Source organism: Pinus tabuliformis, chromosome 4_2 (assembly GCF_031772625.1).
Source record: "Pinus tabuliformis cultivar Carrire ecotype Pingquan chromosome 4_2, CPIR1, whole genome shotgun sequence".
Classification (NCBI taxonomy): domain Eukaryota; kingdom Viridiplantae; phylum Streptophyta; class Pinopsida; order Pinales; family Pinaceae; genus Pinus; species Pinus tabuliformis.
This window is the reverse complement of record NC_142304.1, coordinates 656,832,085-656,848,929: the sequence shown is the minus strand read 5'-3', so window position 1 is coordinate 656,848,929 and position 16,845 is coordinate 656,832,085. Positions and strand designations below refer to the sequence as shown.

The 16,845-nt window shown below is 36.9% G+C and overlaps 2 protein-coding genes and 1 pseudogene across 2 annotated transcripts; 1 reads left to right on the top strand and 2 right to left on the bottom strand.

Annotated features, from left to right (window-relative positions):
* Positions 1-637: 637 nt before the first annotated feature.
* LOC149171110 (uncharacterized) lies at positions 638-5,397 on the top strand. The gene is made up of 2 exons (XM_089425847.1): positions 638-1,252; positions 1,366-5,397. Exons 1-2 carry the CDS (start codon positions 638-640, stop codon positions 5,395-5,397), a joined length of 4,647 nt encoding a protein of 1,548 aa, XP_089281973.1.
* Positions 5,398-10,096: 4,699 nt separating this feature from the next.
* Positions 10,097-10,952, bottom strand: LOC149171109 (uncharacterized). The gene has a single exon (XM_089427438.1). It carries the CDS (start codon positions 10,864-10,866, stop codon positions 10,219-10,221), a length of 648 nt encoding a protein of 215 aa, XP_089283564.1. The 5' UTR covers positions 10,867-10,952; the 3' UTR covers positions 10,097-10,218.
* Positions 10,953-15,657: 4,705 nt separating this feature from the next.
* LOC149171108 (UDP-glucuronic acid decarboxylase 2 pseudogene) lies at positions 15,658-16,254 on the bottom strand (annotated as a pseudogene).
* Positions 16,255-16,845: the final 591 nt, after the last annotated feature.

Here is a 16,845-nt window from a genome sequence, read left to right as displayed (position 1 = left end):
ATGTATGTATTGAGGAGGCTCATGTTATTGCTAGGGTTGCTCAGTTTCATCACCGAAAATTTAGGGAAGCCATTGAGATTGAAAAAAGGCCAAACAATCTCAATAGAGATGACGGCTAGAAAATTAGCAGTTGTTGGATCCTTTCCCTCTCTTCTTAGCAGTTCCCCCCTTCCCCTGCTCCTTTTGTTGTTCTTCCCCCTCGTTTTTTGGATTGTCATTTTTTCCTTTGTATCGGGCCTTTTTTTTTTCGTCTGTTCTCTTTCCCTTCCTCTCGATTAATATCGAAAGCTTTATTGTTTGCTTAAGCAATAAAAATCCTTTTATAAAAACTTTCTTTTCCTAATGAGTGATGAAAGATTTTTATGATGAACTAACCTTCTTTAAAACAAGCATTCTTTATCCATATTGGTTTAGTTAATTTTTTTTTTTCAACTACCTTAATAAGTTATCCTTTAAGAATTATTCTTATTATATTAGATAAGGCTTAAGATAATTTATTTTAATAGCTTTATGAATAAGATCGATTAATAGATTTAACAACAGTTGTGGTTACGTAATAAATATAACAATACTAACTTACAATTAGATTTTTAATTTTTATTAACCCCTTTGATTAAAGGCAGAGGAAAAGGAAAAAATGAAGATCACTGCTCAGAAGGAAGAGGTTCAGTCCAAGGAGGCCGAAGTCCTGGCAAATGTCCAGGAGTTAGGGCCGGAGCCTATGGAGGGCATTGGAATATTTCAGTCTGAGGTGACAGCGAGTGCGTTTGTTTCAACTCAGCTCTCTGCAGCTGGTTTCTCAGCAGTCATTGCAATGGAAGAATTGAATCAGGCTTGTCCTCCTCCCCCTCAATACTCCTCCCCTCTCTTATCAAGCGCATTGCATGTGTCGTGTAGTGGTGAGTTAGATCGTTTATGCCAACTCTCAAACGATATGACAGATATGAATAAGGGACTAAACACAACTGACAGTGTTCTAATGTCGGTTCCATCCCCCCCTTCTCTCGCTTCTACGCATTCTGGAGATGGAGGATGTGAATCTCATTACAATCTAAGGCCTCTAGCTACCAGAAAAGGAAAAGGGCCGGTAGTAGGCGGTTTGGCAATGGATGAGGTGTCCATAGGTCCAAAGAAGTTAAGAGGGAGGAAGTCGGATTTATCGAAAGCAAAGCTGAAGGCTATCATTGATATTGCTGGAGGAAAGCAGTTGTCACTGCCAGGGGTGCTTAGAGCAAAGCAATCACCCCCCGAGGTTTTTAAATGATCATTTTATCTTATAACTGCAGGGGTCTTGCTAGTACCCCCAAAAAACTAGCTCTTAAGGATCTGGTCAGGGCTAACAAACCTGATATCCTTTTTCTCCAGGAAACGCTGGGGAAAGGAGATGATATTATAGGCTGTCTGCATAAGCTTTTGCCGGGTTGGTGTTTTCATGCAGTGGATGCAAATGGGCATTCTGGAGGTGTGGTTTTGGGGTTTAATGTGAAGGTAGCACGTGAAATCTCATCATGGGGAGCAGAAAACGTTTTGGCGGTGGAACTCTATTCCAACGAACTCTGTATTCCTTTTCTTTTTCTGAATATCTATGGTCCTAATTCGGAGCGGGAGAAGTTCTGGAACTCTTTCTTCGCGAAGTCCTTTTTGGCGCATCCAAATCTTATTATTGGTGGAGACTTCAATTTTTCTTTGGGCCTGACTGAATCCTGGGGGGTTAATGCTAGAGCGGATCCCCTCTCTGCTTTCTTTCATCAGAAATTGGCCTCGTCGCCTCTTGTTGATGTTAACCCATCAAAGATGCGCCCCTCTTGGAGGAATCGCAGAATTGGCGATGACTGGATTGGGAAGAAATTAGACCGCTTCTTAATAAGCGATATGCTGGCTGAGAAACTACAGGCGTTCAGGCATTGGGTTGGAGATGGTGGCCTCTCTGATCACTTCCCGGTTCTTCTGGAGGTGAAAGGAGATTTATCTAAGCCAGGTATCCCTTTCAAGTTTAACTCTTCTTGGCTTTTGGATGCATCTTACATTAGTCTTTTTCATAAAACTTGGAGGAAAGCCGTGGTTAATGAGAATGAGAACCGAAGTCAGTTGTTCATGGAAAACCTATTAAGGATGAAGGCCGCTTCAAAACGCTGGGCTCTTCAAAAGAAGCTAAAGGAGGAAGAATTAATGCAAGCGGTGAACTCAGAACTTGCCCTACTCGAGGATCCAGACAGTCAGGGCTATGGCTCAGGTGCATCTCGATCGAGGATCCATGAGTTGGAAATGGAAAGAAGGAGAATTCTGCAGCTCAGGGAGCAAAGTTGGCGCCTTAAAAGCAGAGCGATCTGGTTACAGGCAGGGGACGAAAATTCCAAGTTTTTCCAGAATTATGCCAAAGGGAGAAAAAACTCAAATACAATATGGGAAATGAAGAAAGCAAATGGTGATTTAGCGCTCTCTTTCGAAGATTTGGCTTCTGAAGGGGTAAATTATTTTAAACACCTCTTTAAAGCTCCAGGTGAAGCTTCAATTGCAGAAGTTATAAGGGTTGCCCAGATTTTCCCTCGGTTCATAGAGGAGGAAGACAATGAATTTCTCATGGCACCTATTTCTAAAGAGGAGGTTGCAAGCGTCCTCAAATCGATGCAAAAAGAAAAAAGCCCCGGCCCGGATGGCTGGACTGTTGAATTCTTCCAGCATTTCTTTGAATTCATTGGTGATGAGTTAGTGGAGGTAGTGGAAGAATCCAGACTTTCAGGTTCTATCTATCAACCCTTTAATGCTACATTTTTAACTCTCATTCCCAAGTCTGATCTCCCAGGTTCTTTTGCCGATTTCAGGCCCATTTCTTTGTGCACCTGTGTTTACAAACTTATTGCTAAAATCATTGCTGTCAGGATAAAACCCTTCCTTTCTAAAAATGTTTCCCCGGAGCAGTTTGGCTTTTTAGATGGCAGGCAAATACATGAAGCAGTGGGAGTTGCTCAAGAAACGCTCCACAGTCTCAAAGTTGGAAAGAAAAAAGGAGTCGTTGTGAAAATAGATTTATCTAAGGCTTACGATAGAATCAGCTGGATGTACCTGAGACTCTTATTAACTCATCTGGGCTTTAGTTTTGAACTTGTAAGATGGATTATGAGTTGTGTCTCGTCTTCTTCCATAGCTGTTCTGATCAATGGAGCAGCCTCCAGTTTCTTCAGTCCTGAACGTGGCCTGCGCCAAGGCTGCCCTCTCTCTCCCCTCTTGTTTTTGCTGGCAGCAGACGGAATCAGTCGTTTGATCCATGAAGCAAAAAGTCAAGGTTTGTTGAAAGGAATAGAAGTTGCTCCAAATTTCTGGGTCACTCACCTTCTCTTCGTGGATGATATAATCCTCTTCAGCAATGGCAGCCTTGATGACTGCAGGATGCTTAAGAGGATCTTGGACCTCTTTCTGAAAGCGACTGGCCTCTGCATAAACGAGAGAAAATCTACTATTACCTGCTCTGGTCTGGCTAGAGAGGAGGTGCGTAGAGTGACCTTGGTTCTGAACTTTGAAGTTAAATCGCTTGAGGATTCTTTCAAATATCTGGGGTTCTATCTGAAACCAGATAATTACAGGATAAAAGATTGGCAGTGGATCCTTGTAAAATTGGAATCGAAACTGAAACATTGGAGCCACAAGTGGCTCTCCCGGGCAGGTAGGCTTGTTTTAATAAAATCTGTTTTGATGGCAATTCCAGTCTATTGGGCGAGCTTGACTTGGGTGCCCAAAGGTATTATAAACTCTATTGAGAAACTATGCAGCAGCTTTCTGTGGGCGGGGTCCAAGTCTGAGAGAGTTACCCCGTGGATCGCATGGGACAAAATTGCTCGCCCTAAAGAGTGGGGGGGCTGGGGTATAAAAAACCTTGCTAGTTTCTCCCAATCCCTTGCAGCAAAGTTGGCTTGGAGGATCATTACAACGGAAAATCTATGGACTGCAGTGACTAAAAGGAAATATATAGATCCATTATCAACGCTAGATTGGATCAGACTGCCGCAAAAGTCGTCCAAAAATTCCTCGGTGGTCTGGAAAGCAGTGGTCGCATCCGTTCACATCATTGAGAAGGGGTTGGCATGGTATGTAGGAGATGGAACACAGATCCGCTTGGGGCGAGATCCTTGGATTGGATGTTCAGAGGGGTTTAATCTATCCCAAGGTTTGGTTGCAGCTTTAAAAGATAGAGGTCTATACACTCTAAACCAGGTAGCTGATCCCAGGGCCTCTTCCATTTGGAATCAAGGGTGGCTTCAAGGGCGAGACTTAGATTTGACCGAAGACAGGTTGGAGGAATGGGACAGGTACACAAGGGATCTTCTCAACTCTTCGGTGCGGCTATCTGACTCTCCGGATGAGCTAAAATGGGTTTTTGCTCAAAATGGCTTTTATTCCCCAAAGGCAGGTTACAAATGGATGATGTCTCAAAACGGATGGGAAAATCCGGACTGGTGGACTCAACCGTTATGGAAGTTAAAAGGACCAGCTAAATCAAAATTGTTTTTCTGGTGTGTCCTTTTCCAGAAAGTTCCTACGTGGGATTTCCTTCAAAGAAGAGGTAGAATTGGTCCGGGTAGATGTCCATTGTGTAAAGACAGTGCTGAAACAGTTCAGCATTTATTTCTCCTTTGCCCTTTCAATTCTAGTCTTTGGGCAGCAATGCTAAGCTTAATAAATGTTCCTCATAGATGGGAAGGGCAGGGGCTCTTAGAGGCCTGGCAGAGTTGGTGGAACATTTCTTTAAACGAAAGGGAACGAACCATTCCTTTGCTCATTACATGGGGGACCTGGCTTGCCAGAAATCAAGCTATTTTCAAGGACTCTGCTTTCCCTATTGGAAGACTTGCCGCTGAAGGAGCTGCCATCTATGAAAGCATTCCTATCCCTCAAGCTCCTAATTCCTCCAGAGCTGTTAGTCAAGAAGTCATTAGACACTCTATGCCGTGGGCATATTTTGATGGGGCTTCGGATATTAATGGTCGATGTGGGGCTGGCTTGATCATACATTTTTCAGAGGAAAAGGTTGTTAAAGCCTCAGTAGGTCTGGGACAGGGTTCAAATAATTTTGCTGAATTGAAAGCCCTTCATCTCCTCCTCTGCTGGCTTATTCTTCGTAATGTGAGAGAAGCTCAGCTTTTCGGGGATTCCATGAATGTGGTGCAATGGTTCAACGGGGCTCATCGCTGCAGCAATCTAACTCTGCTTCCTCTGTTTAGAGAAGTTTCTCGGCTCAGGAATCGTTTTATGGAGATCTCTCTTAGTCATATATACCGGGAAAGGAATTCTGAAGCGGACCGTCTTTCTAAAGAAGGAGTAGATCTTGAGATGGGGTCGTGGGCTGTCTCGGAGGTTGATAATGGGGTTGTTCGACCTGTTGAACAACCCATCTTCGCTTAATTTTTCTTCTCGTTTCCTCTGTTCCTGTAAATATTTGTGTGTTGCTCTGTCTCTTTTTCCATGTTTTTCATCTCTCTTTTTTCTCCCCTGCCGGTTTTCTTGGGCTGTTTTCCCTATTTGTGGATGCCCGGGCAGAGGTTCCAGTCTCTTTGCAGCGGATTCAGAATCCTCAATGTTTATTGTGGATGTTTATTGTGGATCCGCGTGGTCTTTTTTCCAACGTTTCGGTTGGCTCTGGAGGTTTTATTCCCCTTGCGGTGGCTTTCCTTTGATATAGCTGCGGGCCGTTTGGGCTGTGTTCAAATGATTTGAGTGGTTTGGGAGGAGTTCCTCCTTCTTGCGATGGCGTGCTCTGGCAGCGAGCAGTTCTGGTAGTTGAGACTCGCCCCGATTGCTGGCGGTTGCAGTCTTGGCGTTCCGCTTACATAGATTATGTAACCCTTTTTATTAATAAAAGGTTGGACTTTTTCTGTGGAAAAAAAAATTAACTAACTATTTAATTATATAATTTTAGTAAAATATGAAATATTTAATTATATAACTCTTATGTGTATTTAATGTAAACCATTTTGATTCATGTTAATTAAATATGTTACCTTATTTATATATGTTTTAAACTAACTTTCCATTAACTATTTAATTATATGTAAATTTAAACCCCTTTTAATTTAATAATAGTAAAACTAACTTACTATTAATTTACTAATTATTTAATCTATTACCTAGTTTTTATTTGATACTAAACTAACTTTTAATTAACTAACTAAATATTTATTTATCTTACTTAAATAAATGTCATTTCAAGTAAATAATTAATTCCTATTGATTAATTTTTATTTAAATAGAGTTATGTTCTCCTGTCCCTGTCCCTTAGTCCAATTTACTAGTCGTTTCCTAGTTAAATATAGCCGTTAGCCAGTCTAGGCTACCAGTTCAATATAGCCATTGCCTAGTCAAATATAGTCGTTGGATGTTCTGCTCTGACTATTTAACATGCAGCCTGGATCTGATTCTTCAACTTGTTTTGATGATGAGCCATACTCGTTGGTTCGAAACGCGTCGACAAATGCATTCGAATGTGATTTACGCTGAAAATTCTTCTCAAAAAAACCTCTCTTATCCAACCAGTGAATCCATATTTTAGTATATTTTAGACATTAGTACAAAGTAAAAACATAAAAGAAAGTGAGGGTCAAGGTTAGGGTTTCATGCTTACAGAATGAGCATTCAAGATCATAAGATCACCATTGAATGCAAGAGGCATTTCATTGTATTTTTATGTTTTTCATATTAGAGGGTCACTGAGTTTCTTCTAAAACCCATGCGCTACTACAAAATTAAAACCCCTCTGTGCTGATCTTTCTCTATCCAACCTCATCTATTCTACTATACCATGGAACAAAATGCACCCGAATAGAATGAAACAATTTTGTTTTCCTGGTGACCCAATTTTAACTTATCCTAATAACCAACTAAGGGTTAAATTCGACCCCTTCTTGATTTCAACCCTAAATATGAGTTGATTTTTCAACCCTTTTAGAGTCTTCTTCATAGTTCCTACATGGCTAGTTCATTTTCCATGAGTAATTATGTTTTATGTGGCATCCTCTCAAATTATAGCTTTCAATCACAATAGGTCAACTTCTAGGAGACATAGATTTCATAGACAAGTTTTGATTGGGGAAATTTGTATGTTTTGGAAAGGTATTGATCTGTATCTTGTGGAATCTTGGTACATAGTAACTTTATAACCACAAAAAGTCATCATTTAAGGCCTCAAAATGGCTCTTGAAGCTTTTCTTCCAAGATTTTCCAAACTAGGACGACTCATAAAAATCACCTACAAGTTGATTCCTCAAAATTTTCCTCTCCAAAAGAATTTAGGTGGATATAAATAATATAATCATCCAATCAATATCAAGATCATTGTTTCTATTAACCCTAATAGCAACCATAATTTTATCATTGTTAAATTGGATGATTGTAAGTCTCTAAAACATATATTTAATACACAAAGAAAGTGCAAATGTTCAATTTTCTTAAGACCTAAAAGTTACTATAGATAAGTATTTGTTGCATTCAAGTTTCATGCTATAGATATAGATGTTGTCAATATTATTCTTGTATTGTTTGATGTAATCAATTGGTATTATTAATATTAGTGTGCAAAATATGTTTATAAGATATGGTAGAAGAAAAAAAAATCAAATTATGAAATATGTTTTTACTAAATAAGAAGGCCGTAAGGCTTCACATGAGTAATTCTTTGTAGGGAAGCCAATTTTAGTAACTACAAACACTTTAGATACAAACTATAAGGTTGAATTAGAGGAAGACCCTACATAAGCATGTGAAGAAAATCTGCAAAAATAGGACAAATATGAAGAAAAATATAATTAGTTCTATTATTCAAAGGAACCACATGTTCAAGATACAAATCGCCAAAACTAATAGCAAAGGTTGTTACATATGACCATCTACAACAAGTTGAGAAAAAAAATAATCAAGGAAATGTTGTGAGAATTAGAAAACTTACTTTCGACCCATATGGAACCAAAGGACAAATTATATTCAAGATTCAGGTGGCAAGAAATTGGTTGGACTGCGTGTTGACATTTCGCTAGGATGGATGGATGCTCATTCTTGATACCAATTGACTACATTGCTTAGTGGATCACACTATATTGATTTTTCTCATATTTCAAGGATTAAATATGTAAGGAAAATGAAATGTAAAATACTTAGGGAGTATAATATTGAGTACTTATCGAGGGACCCAAAGGCATAATTACTATAATATTGTCATAATCGTGGAATATGCCCTCTATGTAGTTAGAGGAAATAGCGTAATAATAAGAGGCAATGAGAATAAATTCAAAATCATACTTATGATAAACTAAATATACATCCAAAGGAACATAGCTTGAGTGGTAGCTAGTGGGTTTAATTATGTCTCCACCGAGGTTCTATTCCTAGAACATGTTAGCGTATGTGGCAAAAATTTGAACATGTTGAAAATTGTGATGAGTAATTCCTGTATGTTGAAAGCGTTAAGAAAAAATGAATATCTTAATATTGAGATGAATAATGGCAATTGTGGTGATTTAATCTTGGGCGTTGCCTAGAACAATCCTCGAAAGTTACTGATTCACGAGTTACCATATATATGTATGGGTGTATGTATGTATGTATATATGTGTGTGTGTGTGCGGGAGAGAGAGAGAGAGAGAGAGAGAGAATTATTAAATGTTGGGTGGTATGATATTGTAGCAAGAATGAATTATCTAATGATTACTTATATAAGAAGTATGTGACAGTGTTACCCTACCTTAATGGTTTTCTCCACATCTTGTGATTATTCTTTTATGGATGCATTTTATATTTTTTAATTCAAAAATTTATCTTTTATCTATCAACATTTAGTATGTTATAGTTAGACTTATACCCCATTTAGTAGTAGAAGCTTCCTTCCTCTATGCACATTTACAATGGTCAAAATCCCTGGGACCCCTCCCATATATACAAAATCTCTACAACTACCATATTACCATTAAAGGTCATATACTCTTTTTAGAGAAATTAGGTAATGGTTAAAGGGAGACAAAAGAACTTTATATTATAATAACTTTTTTTCTCTAAGTCATGATCTAATCGGATATTAAATCAAAACATTATAAGAAATTAAAAAATATTAATTTTCATATCAAATTATTTATTTTTTGCTTTTATAATATTGAAAAATATTTAAGCAAAATCACAAAATTCTTATGAAATAAACATTAAGCTCGTGAAAATCAATACATATGAAACTAAACAATAATATAGATTATTTCTAATGTTCAAAATAAACCTGGGAAATTCCAAAAATATTTGTTTTCAGGTTAATGTTAATGCTAATGCTTATTTAGCATACTTCGTCATAGTATGCATGACAGATAGTACCGTGCAAAGGCTAGTTTAAAAGGGAGATGATTTTTAAAGAAGAGACACAGTCATATTATAAAGCATTCTCAAAATTTCCATTGTTAATTTGGAAATTATCAATTTTATATAAAAAAACAAATCTAATTTTTATATATAGTGTATTTTTATTAGATTATTTAGATATTTTATTATTTATTTTTTTTCAATTTATTTTATTAATTATCTATACAAACATTTATACACAATACCATAAAGAAATTGTTACACGACCACAAGAAGATCAATAACCTCGAAAATTAATACAGATAAAATAACTAGTAGACAAAATCAAATAACTGCGGGGATTGATATGTTTAGCTAGTTGTAGTTGAGTATTCAACATAATCTTATCAACTTCGACTATATGCCTTGAGAAAGACTAATTTTGAACATCGGAGGGTATTGACTTCTTTAAGTATCATAGCGGTCTTTATAAGCTTATTTAATGATAGTTGCAGACTGTAATCAACCACCTAAGAAGACCCAATATTCTAAAACAGATCTGACGATTGGAGGCGTTGGCGGTTTTTTTGGATCAAAATGAGACGATCGTGTTCCGTTAGATTACTGATAGTCAATGAAAAGTCCTTACGTTGCAGTTAAATATTTTATCGAACATCTTGATAAACTTGTTTTGTGAAATTTTAGATATTATTAAACAACGCGAAACCATATGTTCAGGAGAATGAAAACGAACGTTTCCGCGCGCTAAGATACAATTTTGAGTGACAACGGCTTCAAACCTAAGACAGATCAATGCAAGTAGCTTGGGACTGATGATGTTTTTAACTTGCAAAGAGAGGCAAAGTTTTTTCTCAATTACAATCGTTTCTAATTGGCGTTGACACGTCGAATGGTCTACTTCCAAACGTCATGAACCTCGATTCCATTAATTCCAAATTCTTCTGGCTGTGGCAATGCAAAATCATTTTGAATGACTGGATGTTCATTCAACTGCCAAATATCATCCTCCCACAGAGACCCATAGAAAACTTCCGTGGTCTCAACATAGCTATGCACGGCATCCAAATACATAATATCGGGAATTGAATCTCCATCGGCATAGTTCATGATGATTCCAAGTTCTTCCGGAGTAAACTGGTCTATGAAAAAATCAAACTCTGCGCGACCATCGTCGTAACATGGGAAGTCTCCTATATCAGAAGTCACCAAGGTCACTTGAGAGCTCCCGTCTGCAGTTAATTCGCCTTGCTTTCTTGAACCCATCTGATCAGCACTGCCCTCCTCCTCAACGCTGGAGTTGATATTATGATCTGATTGGGTCTTCAACCCAATATCATTTTCCAGAAAATTTATATCCCCAATGATACCAACGTTCCTCTCTTCTGGACTACAAATATTGGCATCCAGACTATCGATCTTGTCGGGCAACGGCATGAGATCACTGCGATTCGCTAAGGTTAATCCGCCATTGATTCGCTTCGCGCCTGTGAAAGCCAAATCCCCATTCCAATACTCATCTCTCCCTCTCTTGGAGGCTGCCATATTTTGCAAAGAAATACTGTGATTAAAAAACAACAGATACAACAATAGAGAGTCTTGTTTATATCATCTCAATTCCTTAGGGATTTGGTAGCTGTTGAAAGAGCCAATTTGTGAGCCCAAAACTGGTCCACGATATATAGCTCGCTGGCAGCGGAAGAATCACAAGAGATCCCGCCTGAGGTGAAAGCTTCACCAACAAATCCAACCTAACCCAACGCTCTGTGTTTAAAAGCATTTCCCTTTTTCCGACTTTGTTGAAATGGCATCCGTAGAAGCCGCGTAAAGCCAATGCAGTGCCCAAAGGACTGAAGCTGAGGTAAAACGGCATTCGTAGGAGCCGCGTCGACAAACGCGTGGCCAACATCACGACGGCTAGCCAGGTTACTGGATAAAACAAAAAAGCAATTCGCACTTTTATTCAAACTGACCACTCTTTTCAGTCATGCAGATCTAAACCTCCTCGATACGATGCAAGACGCGGTGCGTTTCCCTTTCGCATGAACCTGCACAAAGATGGCGACAACTTTGGCGTCCTTTTTATGTACTTCGTGGAAACTGCAATCCAACGCGTGGTCCAAATGACGGTGCGCAAGCGAGTTCAGAAAAGTAAAAGTACAATGTCAATGCTGTCATATACTTTTGTCGTGATTTCTGACTTTTTCTGTAATTACCGATATCCATACTCGAGTGCTTTTTAAAATTAATGTGGGTATAAGAAATATTATCGAAATATCGTTGTTAGGTTGATAGGTATTTTTCATTTGAATGTAATGTTGGTGGTTTAATCTTTCTTTTTAATCCAAATTTTATGATAAACGAAGGATGTTTGATAAAAAAAATTGTTTTAAATTTCAAATACTAAATCACTTTTATTTTTTAAATTTATGTTTATTTTTCATATTTATTCAGTAAAATAATAAAATTATTATACAAATTATCAAATAACAAAAATTATAATTATATAAATAAATAAATTTATAAAAAATAACAAATAAACTTAAATTAATAATAATAATAAATATCTCAACCAAATTTATATGGCATAACAATATAAATTTAGAATTATTTTTCTACTTAACTTTTAAGTCTAATTTGATTTAGTTTATGAGGGCTTCTTTTTTAAGAAGTTAATCATCCCTCAACCACATTTATATGGCATAACAGTATAAAATTTATAGTATTATTTTTCTAGTTAGCTTTTAAGTCTAATTTAATTTAATTTATCAGGGCTTTTTTTTTAAGAACTTAATCATTTTTCTATCGAATAATATAAACTTGATTTTATTAAATTAATAGTTATGAGATTATATTGGGATAAAAAATTTAAATTCAAAAGAGCTAGTTTTCTAATAAGTCAACCTCTAACAAATAAGATGATATAAATTATTAATATATAACTACTTTACATTAATTCCATAATATTAAAATTCAACATTTTATTTTTAATTATTCCTTAGCAACTATTCTCAACTAAACATAGAATATTTTAATGAAATAACTCCTTACCAGTAATTCCATGACAATTAATTTCTTTACCTATTAACTAATTCACCAACAGCTAGTTTTTAACGACTAACTTTGGGCAATGTTGCATGCTTACTGTTTATTCCTTATGATCAATTGATTTCTCACCTAGTTCTCAGGATAAACAATATTGGTTGGTTCAAAACGTGGACCAAATCTTAACAATGTGATTAATCCGAAAAACTTTCTTCTACACTATAAATCACAAAAATCTTAAATCTAACATATTTACTTATATAATAATTATACCAATTTAATAATATTTCAATATTAAAATATAACCATCAATTTCTTTTTTATAATTACTCATATCCTTATTTCTTTGAATATGCCATCTAATTTCTTAGATAATGAATTCATTTATACACATCAATATTGTAAAAATATCCCTAAGTCCACTGAATTTAACTTTACTGCAAATTCCAAAATATTTTGAAAATAGATAATCAAACTAAAAATGGCACTCCAATAGTAACATGTACCCTGGAAATAAAAAGAATACTTTATGTATTTAAATTTATCTTCACTCGAGCCATACAAACAATATTAACAATTTATATGTACCCTGTAAATAAAAATAATATTTCATGTATTTATATTTATCTTCACCCGAGCCATACAAACAATATTAACAATTTATATGTACCCCGTAAATAAAAAGAATACTTTATGTATTTATACTTATCTTCACCCGAGCCATACAAACAATATTAACAATTTATAGATTGAAAAATATGTTATAAACCTTGAGGTTAACTGGTTTTTAACTTCTGTTTCATTGTTCTCACATTTACGAAGTTAGAAATTTAATTACTGCATATTTGTATTTATATTTATCTTCACCCACACCCTACCAACAATCTTAAGAATTTGTATATTGAAAAATATGCTATATAGCATTGTTTTAACTTTTTAATTTATTCTTACACTTTGGAATGTTAGGAATCTAATTCTTAAAACTTATGATAAACGGTAAATATTTAAGATATAAGAAATTTAAATATTTATAAAAATAGAAAGATTCATTACACTTTGGAATGTTAGGAATCTAATTCTTAAAATTTATGATAAATTGTAAATATTTAAGATATAAGAAATTTGAGTACTTATAAAAATAGAAAGGGTTATTAAATTTTGAAGGATTAGATATCGAAGGTTATACAATTTTATTTATAATGAATTTTAAAAGTTTTGGGTTGACGGAAAGCAATGAATTATGGAGTTATTCATTTCTGCATTTATTTAGGTTTCAATTAAGGGGATTTCTACATTAACTTGTATTTTGAATAATTTTGTACCTCTAAAACTATCACTTGTTGAAAGTTCTTTCACCGTTATTAGCAATGTTCAAGATAAAAATCAGACTTGAATTGAAAAAGAAAGAGTTACAGCTCACAGGTGAGTACTGCACTTGGAGACTGCACTCAAACAAAGAGAACTCTCTCCGTACACTCTCCCCATTCATCAAATAAGCAATTACATCATTAAGTACATTACTAGAGATCAGGAAGTTGCAACCAAACTCCTAAACTCTAGGAACAAATCCTAAACTAAGGAGATACGTTACAACTGGTGTAACCATTTATCCATTAATACAAAATAATATTAATTATTTTCAACTCCCCCCCCCTTAATGGAGAAAGGATTATCCTGAACTCCTACAATCCCTCTAAACAATTCAAACTTTACACGCCCAAGAGGCTTAGTAAAAATATCAGCTATGTTATCACAAGTTTTACAATATTTATCGCATATCTCTTTTGACAGTAGTTTCTCTCAATGAAGCAGAGCTACAGTGCTCTGCTTTTTGCTGCTCCATGCTATGACCCTGGATCCAATGCTGAATGCGTAACCTATGATAGATCTTCGATCATCCAAGTTACTTACCCAATCGGAATTTTTTGCTGCAACCCAGTGACTTTCGAGTGGTTTTGACATGAACTAGCTCAACACACTAACAGAATATGCCAAAGCTGGTCTAGTTGTAGTCAGATATATCAAACTGCCAACTAGCTGTCTGTACATGGTTGCATCCACCTCTTTAGTACCATCGTCACTGCTCAACTTTAAGTTTTGGTGTAATGGTGTCGCTGTTGATCTGCACTGCTCCATTCTGAACCTTTCCAGCAAGCTTCTGGCATAGTTCCCTTAAGTGAGAAAGGTTTGTCCAGAGTCTTTCCATCTCATACACTTGTGACATCTGATTTCTTTGATCAGATTGTTAGCATTCCCTGTTACAATCATATCATCTACATACAAAGAAATCAAAATAATTTTCCTCTGTTTATTAAACTTGGTATACAGATTTGGATCATTCAAGTTCCTATGAAAGTCGTGTTGTACAAAAAATGAGTCAATTTTCTCATACCACAACCTAGGTGCCTGTTTTAAACCATAAAGTACCTTTTTCAATTTACACACAAGATGTTCCTGCCCCTTTTTCACAAAACCTTCAGGCTATACTAAATAAATTTCTTCCTTCAAGTCACCATTCAGAAATGCAGACTTAACATCTAGCTGGTGTAGCTGCCATTTGTGTTTTGTTGCTAAGGAAATTAGCATTCTAATGGTGTTTAATTTGGCTACAGGAGAAAAGGTGTCATCGAAATCTATTCCCTCTTTCTGTGAGTAACCCTTTGCTACCAGTCTAGCTTTAAGTTTCTCTATACTCCCATCTGCATTTATTTTTGGTTTATACAGCCATTTGCATCCTATGGGGGTTTTACCTTCAGGAAATTCAACCAAATCCCAAGTATGGTTTCTGTTTATTGATTCTATTTCCTCATACATTGCAGCCCTCCATGCATCAGATTTACTTGCTTCCTCATAATTTGCAGGTTCTACAATGTTTAAAAACTTTGACATTAATGCATAGTCTTTCAATTTAGAAGGTAATCTAGTATTCCTACTTGATCTCCTTGGTAGGGGACTTACCTCAAATCTGTCTATTTCAGCCTTTTCTGGGCTTGCATTATTGATTACATTTCCTGTTACTTCTTCTTCTTGTTTCTGCTCCTGCTCTTCATCTTCCTTACTGTTTTCTTCCATTAGCAATGGAATGTCCCAATCATTGTTAGAGTCATCCTTTCCTTCTTCAACCTGTTCTAGTTCTAACATTGTAAATTCCCCAAGATTCCCAAGATTGAAAGGACCAACATGATCGCCCTCCATAAGTCGCATAAGGCCTTCAACCAGATCAAAAACGAACTAGAAGCTCCATGTCTGTTTCCCATTTCCATAGACTGTCAAAGGATCCTTGCGCAAAGCCTAAGCAACAAAATTACTTGCAACCCGACCATCATCAAGGCACATTCGCGGACCGTATGTATTGAAAATTCGAGCAATCCGAACCTCAACATTCGCTCCCCTATGATAATCCATAGTCAGAGTTTCGACTGTTCTCTTACCCTCATCATAGCAACTATGGACTCCGATGGGATTAACATTACCAAAATGATGCAAAACATTCTCCTTCCTTCCTGTGAAGAAATTGTCGACAACAATAACACTATCGCCTCTTGCCATGAGCCTGTCAACTACACCAGTCACGAAAATTCGCAGGGACTTTCTCTTCAAACCTAGAGGCACTTTAGCCCCCGAATTCACCATCGAACCCGAATCATACTGAGCAAACCGAGAAACAGGCGTCTCATAAACAACCCAATGAGGTTTTTCGGGCACAAACCTTCCATTTTCATTAACATTAGAAGCAAAAAAACCAGGCTGAAGGATAAAGAAAATCGATGTGATGGCGATTCCTATCAAAATAAACAACAGTCGTTGCTCCCTGAGTAAATAATCTACTGGCTTGATAATAGACCACGTCTTTTCTGGCTTAAGAGAGTACTCATCACTGTTATTCATATTGGACTGATAAAATTTCTGATCCTCTGATTAATAAGTCTTCAATGAGCCACCACCGGGCAAGTCCGATCTGCTGCCACCGAACAGATCAGGAACTCCAATGCACCACCACCGGGCAAATCCGATCTGCTGCCACCGAACAGATCAGGAACTCCAATGCGCCACCACCGGGCAAGTCCGATCTGCTACCACCGAACAAATCAGGAACTCCAATGCGCCACCACTGGGCAAATCCGATCTGCTGCCACCGAGTAGATCAAGAACTTCAATGCGCCACCACCGAGCAAGTCCGATCTGCTGCCACCGAGTAGATCAGGAACTTCAATGCGCCACCACCAGGCAAGTCCGATCTGCTGCCACCGAGTAGATCAGGAACTCCAATGCGCCACCACCAGGCAAATCTGATTTGCTGCCACCGAGTAGATTAGAAATTTCAAAGTGCCACCACTGGGCAAGGCCGATCTCCAAAAAATTGTAGATTTTCCAAAGAGAAAGAGGCGGCGCTTCTCTACGGCGAAATACCCGCGCCGTAAACAAAATTGACGCGTCTCACGAAATTGGCGCGATTAAGGCTTGATTTTTCGCGCCAAT

Excerpts from the sequence above, each read along its gene's own strand:
- LOC149171110 (XM_089425847.1), top strand. The coding sequence starts at position 638 with ATGAAGATCACTGCTCAGAAGGAAGAGGTTCAGTCCAAGGAGGCCGAA. Across the intron at positions 1,253-1,365 it reads CAAAGCAATCACCCCCCGAG|GAAACGCTGGGGAAAGGAGA; the intron begins GTTTTTAAATGA and ends CTTTTTCTCCAG.
- LOC149171109 (XM_089427438.1), bottom strand. The coding sequence starts at position 10,866 with ATGGCAGCCTCCAAGAGAGGGAGAGATGAGTATTGGAATGGGGATTTG.